General features: G+C 48.7%; 1 protein-coding gene across 16 annotated transcripts in view; it reads left to right on the top strand.

Annotated features, from left to right (window-relative positions):
- EPB41L1 (erythrocyte membrane protein band 4.1 like 1) overlaps nucleotides 1-14,138 on the top strand; it is a 55,740-nt gene that overhangs the window by 37,644 nt on the left and 3,958 nt on the right. For 12 of the 16 annotated variants that reach the window (XM_040447175.1, XM_040447172.1, XM_040447171.1 and 9 more), the window contains 4 exons: nucleotides 5,660-5,746; nucleotides 6,554-6,637; nucleotides 8,645-8,725; nucleotides 9,053-9,169. In XM_040447175.1, coding sequence (XP_040303109.1) covers nucleotides 5,660-5,746; nucleotides 6,554-6,637; nucleotides 8,645-8,725; nucleotides 9,053-9,169 — 369 coding nt within the window. The remainder of the gene's footprint in view (nucleotides 1-5,659; nucleotides 5,747-6,553; nucleotides 6,638-8,644; nucleotides 8,726-9,052; nucleotides 9,170-14,138) is intronic. The other 4 variants (XM_040447161.1, XM_040447160.1, XM_040447168.1 and 1 more) reach the window with 2 other exon arrangements.

Raw genomic sequence — 14,138 nt, 5'->3', positions numbered from 1 at the left:
TGGCAATACATGAAGATCCCTGGCAGCTAGCTCCTGGCAGCTGTGCATTTTCTCATGTCTCGGGCCACTTCCTTACCTTGGTCAGTAGATGGCATGCAGTGAACGTAAGTTGGAAGCTCAGGACTCTGGTTCTGCTACCTATTTGTGGTCTGACATGTGAAGGAAGGTCCTTGGCCTCAGGTGTCTTCATCTGTAAAGTGGGAATAGTTCCCATTCTGCCTTGTTCACAGGTTCTTAAGAGAGTCCGGTAACGTCAGATCCTTTAATGGTGACACAGACCAGATAGCATTAGGCACCCAGGCTGTGTTCCCATGCAAAGTGCCAAGAACCATGAATGGGTGATCTCACTGAGTCCTCACAGAAACTAAAGGGGATTCTCTATTTTCTCCACCTTTTACAGATGAGGAATCTGAAGTACAGAGAGGTTAAGTGACTTCCTAAAGTCACACACCCAGTAAGTGGTAGAACCAGGTCAAACTCAGGCATTCTGACCCCAGAAGCCTCACTATACACATTACCCACTCTGCACCCTCATCCTGACCATTGTGAACCGTGGCTGCTGGGGCCGGGGCTGGGGCTGGGGCTGATGCTAATGTCTGGGCTGGATCTGTCTTGAGTCAGTAGAAAGTTGTTTTCAAATGCTTTCTCTTGCTGAAACCCTGATATACACATAGGAAGAGAATTGCCTTTAGACTACCCAGCAGGTAGGTTTTGAGCAAAGACAAATAAATCCCAACCAGTTACCAGTGCGCACCCTCTTTCCTGGTCACTCAGTTCCTCTTCTCCCTTAGTCCTCTCCATGTGGCATCAGGATGCTTATAGGGCTAAATTTAAGTTCATACCATAGTGAGTAGGGAGCTACATTGTTCATTTACCCACCCACCCACCCATCCATCCATTTATTTGTTCCAAAAACATTTATTATTCTCTATTGTCTGCCTGGTACAGAATACAGAGATGAAGAGAATATGCTACCTGCTAGAAGTCATTTGTTCAAATAATGATCACAGGTACATATAATTGTTTAGGTCCTGGGCACACAGTGGTGAACAAGGCCCAGCTCTCCCACTTCCTGGCAGGATGACCCTGAGCAAGTTATCTGAGCCTCTCCAAGCCTCAGTTTCCACTTCTATAAAATGGGGTGATGGGGGCAATAATAGTACATCCCTCAAAGGGTTGAACTGAGGATGGACCAAGGTAATCTGTGCAGAGGCTTGCCTGGCACCTGGGAAGGGGTCTGTAAATGTGAACTGCTGTTATTTTCTCCTGCCTTCATGGAACAGTGCAATAATGCTTTCCGGGGGCGGGGCAGGGGTGGGGGGGCTCAGGGAGGATAGGTATGTGGTGATACCCCTACCAGGAAGAGTGAGAAGGCTTTACCTAGGCATTGACATTTGAGCTATACTTAAAGGATAAGTGAAGGGTCAGCCCCATCAGAAGGCATTCTAGGCAGTGGGAGTATAGCAGGTGCAAAAACAAGGATGGGAAGGAACGTCACATTTGGGGAAAGGCAGGTGGTCCGTAAAGCAAGATGTCAGGTGTGTGGAAGAGGAGTGGGGTAGGGAGGGGAAAGATCTGGAAAGGTAGGCTGGGCCAGGGCTTGAAGGGCCTCAAATGTCATATAGGAGGTTCACACTTTATCCTGGAGATAGGGGGGCATCACTCCCAACTTTTGAAGTAGGGGCATGATGTCATCAAGTATGTGTTTCTCTGTGTTTTAGAAAGATTACTCTAGCAACCGTGTGGAACATCACAAGAGGGAAAATTCCCTGATGTCCTCCCTTTCTCCTTCCATCCTTCCTTTGGCAAATATTTGTTGAACACCCACACTATGTGATGCACTGTGCCAGGCGCTGTGAATCTAGCACTGAGGGAGACAGACAGCATCCCGAGACCACATTGGGAGACCAGACATTGGGAGAAACCAAAAGAGAAGGCAGAGAGCTAGTCTGGGGACTGGGGCAGGGCCCGTGTGCGAGGAGGTGGGTGTAAAGAAGGGGAGCAGGGTTAAGGGATAACTGGAGAGAGGAAAACGCAGGATTTGGTCATTGACAGAATGTTCAGTTAACAGAGGGAAAGTGGGCTGGTGACTTTGCACACTAACCCAGACATTCCTCCCCCTTCCCCCAATGTTTATTTATTGATTTTGAGAGAGAGCGTGCACAAGCATGGGAGGGGCAGAGAGAGAATCCTAAGCAGGCTCCACACTGTCAGCATGGGGCCTGATGTAGGGCTTGAACTCACAAACCCTGAGTTCATGACCTGAGCCAAAACCAATAGTTAGATGCTTAACTGACTGAGCCACCCAGGTGTCCCTAACCTAGCCGCCACTCCTCCTCCTCCTCCTCCTCCTCCTCCTCCTCTTCTTCTTCTTCTTCTTCTTCTTCTTCTTCTTCTTCTTCTTCTTCTTTTCTTCTTTAATATTTATTTATTTTTGAGAGAAAGAGAACACAAGTGGGGGTGGGACAGGGAGATAGAGACACAGAATCTGAAGCAGGCTCCAGGCTCCAAGCTGTCAGTGCAGAGCCTGACACAGGGCTCGAACTTGTGAACCTGAGCCAAAGTCAGATGCTTAACCGACTGAGCCACCCAGGCATCCCTAACCTAGCCATTCTTGAAGTGCCGTCCTGGGAACCTTTAGAAACGCAAATCTTTGGGCCCCACCCCAGACCTATTGACTCAGAAACCTTGGGGCAGGGCCCAGAAGTCTGTGACACCCCTCAAGTCTGAGAAGCACTGATGTAAACAGAGAGCACTCGAGGGGATTGCTCTTTAGTGGTAGGCATGTGTCAGGGGCCGGGAGGTAGTGAATTTGAGGTTGGATCTGATGAGTGCTAGGAACCTGTGGGACATTTCCAGGGGAAAATGTCTAGGAAGCAATTGATTTTAAAGGTCTAAGTTTCAAGAAAGATCTGGGCTATAGATAAAGAGATATGAGACAGTGGCCTTGTGAGAAGGCCTTGAGTGGCTGAGGCAGTGCAGACAGGGTGGTGAGGAGGAGAACCCTCAGTCTGAGGGAGGAAGTGTCCAGAACCAAGATGGTGGCATTGCCCTGGCCAGGGAGAGGAAGGAGCCGCACCTCTTTGAGGCAGGAGAAAACACTGGCTGAAGATAAAGGAGAGACAGAACAGATGGTGCCTTGTTTTGAATGACCTGTGTCCCCATTAGTGAGTGGCCTCTATTTTCAATGTGTCAGTGGAGGTGAAGCCTTGTCTGGGAAAGAGGGAGCAGTGGGCAAAGAAGAGGCTTTAGGGGAGAATTTCCCGGAGTGATGGTAGGATTCAAAGGGGCTAGTGACTGTTTCCTAAGCTGATGGAAAGGAAGCATTGAACCCAGAAGGCTGCCCCCACCCTTTTTTTTTTAATTGAAGTATAGTTGACACACAATGTTACAATGGTTTCAGGTGTGCAACACAGTGATTTGACAAGTCCATACGTTATGTTATGCTCACCATAAGCGTAGCTACCATCTGTCACTGTGCAGCACTATTACAATACTGCTGACTATATTCTCTATGCTTTTATCCCCCTGAACTCTTCACTCTGTAACTGGAAGCCTGTATCTCCCAGTCCCCTTCACCCCTGGTTGCCCATCCTCCACTCCCACCCCTCCAACTGCCAGTTGTCTGTATTTGTGGATATGTTTCTGCTTTTTTCTCTGGTTTGTTTGTTTTGTTTTTTAGATTCCACATAGAAGTGAAATCATATTGTATTTGTCTGACTTATTTCATTTAGCATTATACCCACTAGGTGCATCTATGTTGTTGCAAATTATAAGATCTCATTTTTTTTTTTATGGCAAAGTAACATTTCATTATATACATACATACACACGCACACACACCACATCTTCCTTATCCATTCATCTATGGATGAACTTGGGCTGCTTCCATAGCTTGGCTATTGTAAATAATACTGCTGTAAACATAGGGGTGCATATGTCTTTTCATTTAATGTTTTTGTCTTCTTTGGGTAAATACCCAGTAGTGGAATTACTGGATCATATGGTATTTCTATTTTTAATTTTTTTGAGGCACTTCCACACTCTTTTCCACAGTGCCTGAACCAACTTACATTCCCACCAATAGTGCAGGAGGGTTTCCTTTTCTCCACATTCTTGCCAACACTTGTTATTTCTTGTCTATTTGATGCTAGCCTTTCTGACAGGTGGAAGGTGATATCTCATTGTGGTTTTGATTTGCATTTGATGATTAGTGAGGCTGAGCATCTTTTCATGTCTGTTGGCAAGGCTGCCCTTTTAAAGGCTTGCTGCTGGGCCACGTTCTGGGAATCCATCTGAAAAGGTTGCTCATTGGTGGCGTGCCAGGTAACCAGGTCACTGTCTCAGCTGGAGGCAGGCATGGGGGGGCGGTAGGCAGGGCAAAGGCAGATGGCTTCTGTCCTCACCTGTCCCCTGGCAGGCAGAGATCCAGATCTAGTACCATGCACAGACAAGGACAAAGGTTCAGCCTGCTCAGCAGCTGCAGAACAGACACAGCTCTGGGCTGCGGGATGGAGAGGACTGAGCCCGAGATGGCACAGAAAGTGGGAGGTGAAGGCAGGCGGCCGGACCCGCTGCCAGATGTGGGGCAGTACATCCAGCCAATGCAGGAGTATCTAGCAGTTAGAATCCACCACAGGACCAGAAGAGCTGCTCCAGGGTAACAGTTCCGAGGGCAGAGTAGTGTTACCGAAGGAGCATGTTGGACTTGGAGACTGACAAACATGGGTCTAAATCCGGGCTCCGTCACTAACTTGCTGGTGGACTTGAACAAGCCTCTTGACATTCTCTGGCCTTCTAATTTGTCAACTGTGAAACGGGAATATTAAAATAATTTCCTGTGGTTGTTCTGAGGATTAAATGAGATAGTGCATCCTTAGCATAATACCCAGCACATACAAGTACTCAGCAAATATTGGTTATCATTATGTTGTTAGGAGCCAGCCTGTATTCCTATGTTTATCCTAAAACTGGCATTTGCAAAGCCCTTTCTCCTCTGCTAGCCTCATAATGTCTCTGTGAGAGTTGGGCAGGGATGTCTTTTTTAAAAAATAACTTTATGACTTCATATTTTCAGAGCAGTTTCAAGAGCAGCTTATGTATTAGAACAGTTTTATAGCAAAGTTGAGAGGAAGGTACCCGCATGCCCCATGTATAGGAACATGTAGGTTTCCCATATACCCCTTGCCCTCACACATGCATAGTCTCCCCCATTATCAACGTTCCCTACCAAAGTGAGACATTTGTTACCATTGATGAACCTACATTGCAGGACTCCCATTTTATAGGTAAATCCATGAGGCCCATAGAACGGAAGTGGCTCTGCCCCAGCCCATGTGGCTGGAACATGGCAGGGCCAGGACAGAAACCTGAATGTCTCTGCTCCTTTGTCAGTGCTTCCCGAGAGCAATGCCGTGTCTTGTTCACCAATGTCCCTAACCCCAGGCACTCTTAATGTTGAATGAGTGAGCAAGTGTCTAAGTGTGTGAGTGAGTAAGAGAGTAAGTGTGAGAGCAGGCCCATGTGTGAGCACGCGAATGCATGACAAAAGTCATTCCTCAACCTCGTGGCCATGAGAGCTACATGGCTACATACTCTGGCCATCCTGGGGGCCCGCCCACGTGAGATCTGGCCATCTGAGCACTATTGTTTCCCCCAGGAGAACAGTCTCAAGTCCGGGAAGGGGGCAGCTGCCATGATCCCAGGCCCACAGACGGTGGCCACGGAAATCCGTTCTCTTTCTCCGGTAAGTGGGTAGGGCCAGCTCAGGCTAGGGTACTCTGTGCTGAGAATGTGGACACAGGTCCCCAGGTGGCCCACAGCAAGTACAGCATAGAGCCCAGTAGGCTGCCCTCTTAAGTACAGCGCCAGGAAACTGGCCCTTTTCAGGTGCCCACAGGGCTCCCTTGTACCCACCGGAGTCTCATCTGTTGCCTCCACCCCCCCCCCCCCCCCCCCCCACATATGCACACCAGAGGGCACTGCAGTGTGAGGGTGAAGCAGCCCCTCTCCTTGGTGGTGCCTGTGATGTGACAGCTCTTTTGCATCTGCTCTCCTTACTGGCCAGGGGAAAGAGGGACTAGGAGCGCAGAGGCTTGCACTCTGGATGTGGCTGCCAGTGACTGAGTCTGTCACCGTGAGGTCTCTCGCATCTCCTGCATTCTCAAGTCTGTCCTTCTCATTGTCTAGCCCCTGAGACTTCGTGTTCCTGGCTGTAACAGGGTGGGAGCTTGGGAGGGCTCTGTCTCCAGCCTGGATCCCCCGTTCATTCTTTTAAGATACCAGGATTCTTGAATTCTGGGGTCTTGTTAGGATTCTGGGCCTCAGGAATCTCAGGTTCTAGGAATCTGAGATTCAGTGGTTGCGAGTTTCATGGATCTAGCATTCTAAAGATTCCAGTGTTCCTGAATTCTTAAAGTCAGTGGTTTGAAGCATCTTGGCTTCCAAACTTCACCTTTGTGGGGGCCCCCTTGATTCACTCCCCCCACCCCCACCCTGCAGAGCCCAGTATCCTTACCTGAACCCTGGGGTGGGGGGTGGTTATATTCTGCAGATCATCGGGAAAGATGTCCTCACCAGCACCTACGGCGCCACCGCGGAAACCCTCTCCACCTCCACCACCACCCATGTTACCAAAGTGAGTAGCAGCAGGGTGCCATATGCCCCCAGCCTGGCTGTGGGGCTGGGGAAGGTCATTGCCATCACTGTGCCTTGTAATGTGGACAGAGAAGACCTGTAGCATTCCTAGTTTCAGGAATGCTCTGTGCTTTGTTCTGTACTATGGGTTGTCCTAGGCACAGACCCTGCCCTTCAACATCGACAGCCAGGCTGGGTTGGGGGACAAGACCATCTCATTGGAAGTAATTCTGAGCCATGGCATTTGCACCTTATAGAACTTAAGTGCTGGCAGGATTTAGAAGAGGCGACGTAAGGAAGCCTCAAAGAGTGAAGAGGGGTCTTCTGGAAAGAGTAGGGTTTGTGCAGGGTCTTAGAAGGCCAGGTAAGACTTGTGAGGGAGGAGAAGACAGATGCAGACATTCTAAACAGTGCAGAAAATGGGAGCAGAGACTGCGCATTTGCTTATTTGTTCACTGAGCAGATGTTAGTGAGCATTAGCCGTACACCAGCCTCTTGCTAGGGTGCAAGTGGTGCATGACTGTGGGAACAGCGGAAGTGGTCTCTATCAGGGAGTAGTAGCACGTAGGGGGCATCACTGTGAGCAACTGGGGGGGGGGGGACTCGAAGCAGGTGAAGCACAATGGAGACAAATGAGACAAATCCCAGGACAAATGTGACTGTGAAGGGTCTGAGGCTAAGAGCCAATGGAACACTGTCAAGGTTTTTTAACTGGGGAGTGACCCAGGGCAAAGGGGTTTAAGGGGAGGAGATTAGATCCAGCAGGATGTATAGGTAGACAGGGGAGAGAAGAGAGAGAGGCATGGAGAGACTAGAGATGGGGAACCTGGACCAGGGTATGAGTTGCAATGGGGAAAGGAAGAGGCAAGGGCCACAGGAGGGAGTCATTCCCCATGTGTCAGCTGTGACTCAGCCACCGAGCTGAGGCTGAAGACAGGCAGGCCAGCATATCCGTGCCCAAGTAGCCGGGAGGAAGGCAGGAGGGGGCCCGGGCCAGAGATGGAGGCCTGGAGGAGAGAGGCCAGGGAGCCAGGTTGAGGTGGAGGTTCTGCTGAGTCATCCAAAGGAGAAGTCTGGTGGGTCCCACTGGCCCTCCTGCACACACACTGTCCCGGCCCTGCTTGCTCCTGTGCAGGAAGGACTCAGCACCTTTGCATGTTCCCCAGAAAATATCCACTCTCACTGAGAGCATTTGTGAGCGATGTTGACTTTCCCTGAAAGTTTTGTGGGAAGGTTTTCCGTCACCTACCCCACTGCATACTGCTCAGAAAACTCTTCTTCCCCAAGTTCCTCCTGGCCCTGCCAGTTAGGGAGCCCCCTTCTTTCTGTCTGCTCCTGGCTCTTGCTGGGATTTCCCTCCACTACCACCCTCTTTAATATGCCAGGCAATTTTGTCCTTCCCCATCTTCTACTTCAAAACTTGCACCCAAACCCCGCCCTTTCAGGAAACAGTGGAGGTTGTAAGTATCACCCACACAGTTTTCTCTTGGAGTACTGTTCGAAGTCATTCAAGATAGAACCTTGTCACCATTCACATTTCATTCATGTGTTCATTCAACCAGTCTGCATCTAGCACCTGCCCTGGTCAGATTGGACAGGGGAGTGGGGGAGGAGGGGACACAGAATTGAACAAAATACAGACCCTGCCCTCAAGACCAGGTCACACACACAAGGTCACCCCAAGGTAGAGAGCCCCAGAACCACAAGAGAGATACAGACTTGGTGCTCAGGGAGTACCAAGGTGGGAGGGTGGCAGGGTCACCAGCCAGGGTCAGGGAGACGGCACTTGAGGGGGGCTTGGAAGACCTAGAGAGGGCAGTTTGGTAGTTAGGGGAGTATGGTGGCAGGGGGCAAGACATGCAGCCTAAAGTCCCAAAACCAGAAGAGGGAGCCAGGAGAGAAGGTGACTGCTGGTTCCAGCCTTGCCCTTGAGGGATGCCTTGGATGGGCCTCCTGTCATGCCCAGCAGGCCCCAGGGCTGACCTTGCCACCCTCTCCCTCTCTGCAGACTGTGAAAGGGGGGTTTTCTGAGACGAGGATCGAGAAGCGAATCATCATCACTGGGGATGAAGATGTTGATCAAGACCAGGTATGGGGACGGGGGACATTGTTCCCAGTGGCTCTGCCCAGCTCCCAGTCCCTCCCATATTGGGTTACCCACGGGCAGCTGCCCTTGTGGGCAGAGATGATGTCCACTTCGGGCTGACCCTATTCAGACAAGAAACCCTAAAGGAATGGATGTAGAATGAGGGCCAGAAGGAGCCAGAAGACCTGAGCTCTGGTCTCTAACTATTCAACCACTGCCCTCCCTGAGCCTCCATTTCCATGACTGTACACTAAGGGGCTTGTTGGTCTTCATGGTCTGTCTCGTATTCGATATCCTATGATTCCTCACTTTGTTGCTCTTTTCTCCCAGGCCCTGGCATTGGCCATCAAGGAGGCCAAACTGCAGCATCCTGACATGCTGGTAACCAAAGCTGTCGTATACAGAGAAACAGACCCGTCCCCGGAGGAGAGGGACAGGAAGCCACAGGTAAGCCCTCTGAGGCTCCGCAGCCATGAGAGGGAGGAGGAAACAATGTCCAGATCTTCTGAGGGTCATTTCCATCTGAGAGCCCATCAGGTGGCTTGGTCCCTAACACAGCTTTCATCCCCCATGTTCCTGGTCTGTGGCTCAAAGGAGAGACGTGGCTCCCCCAAATACCACAAATCGGTGGGGGACAAGGGGGAAGAATACTGGTTCCTTGGTTTCTTGGGTGTTTCAGGCCCCAGACCCAGAAAAGTAAATCCAGAAGCAGTAAGAACAGGGAGATGGGGGTTGGTGGCAGGTACTGAGGTGGGACAGCTGGAAGCAAGCATAGCCTCACTGGCCATTACCTAGAAGTTTGAAGCCAGAAAAAGTCCCCTCAGGCCCAGTACCGCCTTCTTGTCCCTGAGTCTCTGCGTCCATCACAGGTCACTGGATGTTGCTAAGGGGGATATGATGACCAGAGTCCTCGATCCCATCTGTTTTGCTCGATTGCAAACCCTTGACTTCTCAGGCCACCTTGGGCCGGAAATTTACTTTTCTGTTTCCTTATGGGCGGACCTTCATCAGTGCCTTGCTGAACAAGAGAAATGTACTTTTCTGTTTCCTTATGGATGGACCTTCACCAGTGCCTTGCTGAACAAGAGGAAGGAGATGGGTACTGCAGCAGATAGGACTTTTATCAGCCTACATTGGGTTGGGGGGGGGGGGTTCAGGTCCCACTGGAAATCCACTGAATGTTATCAGACCCATAAAACAAAATCTCACAGACATTGAGTTGAGTGGTATGTAATATGATTCTATTCACAAGAAGTCCAGAAGTGATAAAAATCAGAATAGTGGTCAGTTCTGGGACTGACAGTTCTGGTATTGACAGAGAGGAGTCACAAGGGAATCTTTGGGGGTGCTAGAAATGTCAGCACCCTCTTCCCTGATGAATGAAACTGTGTTTTCTATAGAAAAATACAAGAATGTGGATCACCACCCCCTTCATGTCAGAAGAAAAAGCACTGAAACATTTTCCTGCCACTTTGAAAGGCTGCCAAACCATGGTCTAGACTGTGCTGTCCAACAGAACTCTCTGCAATGATGGACATGTTTTCCTTGTACTATTCAACACACATGGCTGTGAGCACTTGAAATTGGCTAATCTGAAATCAGATGTGCTTTAAGGGTAAAATGCATGCAGGATTTTGAAGATTGAATGAGAAAAAAAGAATGCAGAATAGCTCAATAATGTTTATATTGATTACCTGTTCAGATGATAATGTCTGGATATATTGGGTTAAGTAAAATATATTATGAAAATTAATTCCCCCTGTTTCTTTTCTTCTTTTTAGGGTACTTTAAAATTTAGAATTTTAATTTAGAAATTAAAAAATTTCTATCTAGAAGATTTTAGGAAACTAGAAATATCTAGAAAATTTAGAAACTATCGTCCAGAAATTTTTAAATTCCATTCAGGGCTCTCATTCTATTTCTGTTGGACAGCACTGCTCTAGAAGTGTAAGCTGGTCATGGGCGGAGCCTGCCTCCCAGCCTTCCTCAGACTTTCATGCAAATTGTCACTCTTATCCCCTCGGTTGTCCAATTATTCTTGCTCTTCATCCCCCACATCTCAGGGTGGTAGCGTAGGACACTTGCCACGCTGGTCCTGAGCTGACAGCGTCACCTGGGGAATACAGGTGCCAGAGAACTGTTGTCTCGGTGCCTGGGTGGCTCAGTCGGTTAAGGCGTCTGACTCTTGATCTCAGCTCAGGTCTTGATCTCAGGGTCATGACTTCAAGCCCCATGTTGGGCTCCATGCTGGACATGGAGCCTGCTTAAAAAAGAAAGAAGAGAAGAGAAGAAGAGAAAAGAAAAAAAAGAACTGTTGCCATAAAGTCTGATTTAGAAGGGCTGGACCAGACCTGGGAATCTTTATTTATACCCTGGTCTTTAGGAAGTCCATGAGTAGCCACTAATGCAAAGAATTCTGTGCTGGGAATCCGGAGACCTGGCTCCAATCCCAGCCATCCCCTCGTGGGCACTCACTTTCCTCACTTGCAAAATGAAGAGATGGGGCTAGCCCTTTCCCATCAGGGCCTTCTGCTGGTTTGTATGCTTTCCTAGAGTATCTGTCGTGCATTTCTCATACTTTTTCCTTTCCCTGTCTGTTCCTTCCCATCTTTCCCAGCGCCTTTCCAGCGGGTCCTCCAGGCTCCTGCCTTCCCATTTGCCTGGGCCACTCAGAGCTCTGGTCCCTGCCTCCGTGTCCTGACCACCTCCTGCCCCCCCCCCCCCCCCCGCCCCACTATGGAGCTTTTGATGTCTGCCCACTTGGCGGTCTCATTTGTCCTCCTCACCTCTCTTGTAGTTCTTCCTTTGATGCCATTGTCCATGCACCACCATTCTCTCTCTGTCTCTCCTTCTGTCTCCCCGCTTTTCTCTCCTTTCACTCTCTTCCTCTTTCTCTTCCTCTCTGTCTCTTCCTTTTTCTTCCTCTCTCTCCCTCCCTCTGTCCCCCCCAAACCTTCTCTCATCTCTCCCTCTTGGATCCTTCTGTAAAGGTCACCTTGTTCATGTTGCTCTGAAGGAGACAGAAGTTTCTCCCTTGTCTTTTCGCCCACATGCTTTACCACTAGTTACTGCCAAGTAGGAACCACCTTTGACCCCTAATATAGTCAGACTCATTCTGGGGGAGAGGTCTTCTCTGAATTTGAAAACTCTTTTTAAGGTGTTTGAACTATATTGGTTTGATGGATGGATGCATCTTGGTATCCCAAGGAAAGATCTGGAATCCTGCAAACCTGGATTCAGATCTCAGCCCTGCCTGGTATTAGCCATTTGACTTTCAGCAAATTATTTATCTCAGCGGTTCCCTCATCATCTAGTTGTCAGCAACAATAAGCACAATAATAACAGTTGCTAAAATTTATGGAGCGCTTGTGCTGTTCTAGGCACCAGGCTATGCCCCTGATATAAGTATTGTCAGCTGCTCATTCATCTCACAAATGAGAAAATGGAGGCTCTCAGATGTTAGGTGACCTGCTCACAGCCATGGGGCATGATTAGAGAGTCAAACTTCGTCTGTAAGACTCCAGAGCCCCCTGTGGTCTTAACCTCCTTAATCTCCTTCTCAGGGTATCTGTCTCATAGGGTTAGTGACATCATACATATACATTAGTTAACACCGTGCCTGGCACATAGTAAGTGCTCAGGAAAAGCTAATTATGACTATTATTACTATTAACTCAAAGTAAGCCAACAAAATGCTGTATATTTGGATTCTGATGTAATAAACCGAGAAGAATAAATTATAATATGGCATTGTTCAGATGTCCCTGCCACTTGTGAAGTGTCTGGGCTTTTGAAGACATCTCACATCGTGTTTACACTGAGCTGTGGGACTTAAATCGCAGCCTGCCACTATAAAAAATAAAAATTTCCTCAGGTAGTTAGCAGAATTGAGTAGAAAGAACACACCCAGGCTTTGGAGGCAGAAACTCCTGGCTAGCAGTTGTTCCAGAGGAACCTCCCTGGTGTCCCTCCCTCAGTTTCGTTATCTACAAAATGAAGTTAATCTATAAATTGGAGCTGCTGTAATAATTAAACAACATCTGTGAGTGTCTTAGTTCAGGCTGCTGTAACACAATACCATATACTGGGTGGCTTAAACAAAACAATACACATTTATTTCTCCCAATTATGGGGGCTGGGAAGCCCAAGGTCAAGGTGCTGGCCACTTCAGTTCCTGGGGTGAACGCTTTTCCTGGTTTGCAGATGGCTATCTTCTCTATATACCTTCACATGGTGGAGAGCAGAGAGAGAGGGAGAGAGGATCTCTCGTGTGCATCTTTTTATAAGGTAGTATGTGAGGGCTCCACCCTTATGACCTAATTACCTCCCAGAGACCTCCACTTCCAAATCCTTACACTGAAAATTAAGGCTTCAACATCTGAATTTTGGTGGGGGGAGGACACACAAATATTCAGTCCATAGCAGTGACACACAGGACAGTGTCTCACACACAGAAGGTGCTCAGCAGTGTGAACCTGCATCCTTATCTTTTGCCACATTCAGGGATTGACGAGCCCCGAGAGAGTCAGACCATAAGCTTTTGCCAGCAGCCTGGTGCACAAGGCCCTATCTCCACACAGGCATCCATCTTGCTGGTCCAGCCTCTCTTCCCTCCCTGAACCCTCCAGAAACATTTGTTCAGACTCCAGTGGACTCTTGGCCTTCCTGTTCCTCCTCTTTAAAGTTCTTGCTGTGAGTGTGGAAAGCACACCCGTCTCACACAGGGTCTTTTCTCTCCCTGCAACTCACAGTCCTGATGTGAGGCTTCTGCTCCATCTTCTACTGGCCCACCTCCTTCAGACAGGGCCTGTCTCCTCAACACTGCCAGCAAGAGGGCAGCCTCCACCCAGCGTCCTTACCTTTAAGATTTTGATTAAATGGGAGAAAAAAATTGACCTATTTCAAAGCAGGAGTCTTGTGTTCTAGTCTCATTTCTGCCACCAACTCACTAAGACATTGAACCCTCTGGGTCTCAGTTTTCCCATACGTCACATAAGCCACGAAGGATTTTGTTTATATGGCTGCATTAGCACGTGACCATACATGAGTGGCGAAGGGCAGGAATGATACTCCACCTGTTAAGTGGTTTTGGGTAGTTGCTGTGTGCCACGCACAGTGCTGAGCATTGAAAGACAAAGATAAGTAAAAGGCAGCCATTGCCCTCAAGGAGATCAAAATAGAGTGTGGCTAAGTTAGCAACAACAATAGAAATAATAAGAACAGTCAGTGTTTGTTCAGCACTTCCTATTTGCTAACGCTTGTTTCGAATCCTCCCTATAACTGCATGAGGAAGCACCCGTTTTGCAGGGGAGCACCTGAGGCCTAAAGAAGTTAAGAAACTCACCCAAGATTGCAGAGCTCATAGGCCATGGAATGGGATTTGAACTCAGGCAGTCTGATTGCAGAGCCCACGCCT

Source organism: Herpailurus yagouaroundi, unplaced genomic scaffold (assembly GCF_014898765.1).
Source record: "Herpailurus yagouaroundi ecotype Mexico unplaced genomic scaffold, PumYag 196, whole genome shotgun sequence".
Classification (NCBI taxonomy): Eukaryota; Metazoa; Chordata; class Mammalia; order Carnivora; family Felidae; genus Herpailurus; species Herpailurus yagouaroundi.
Note: the sequence above shows the minus strand (reverse complement) of the source record. Positions and strands in the feature narration are given on the sequence as shown.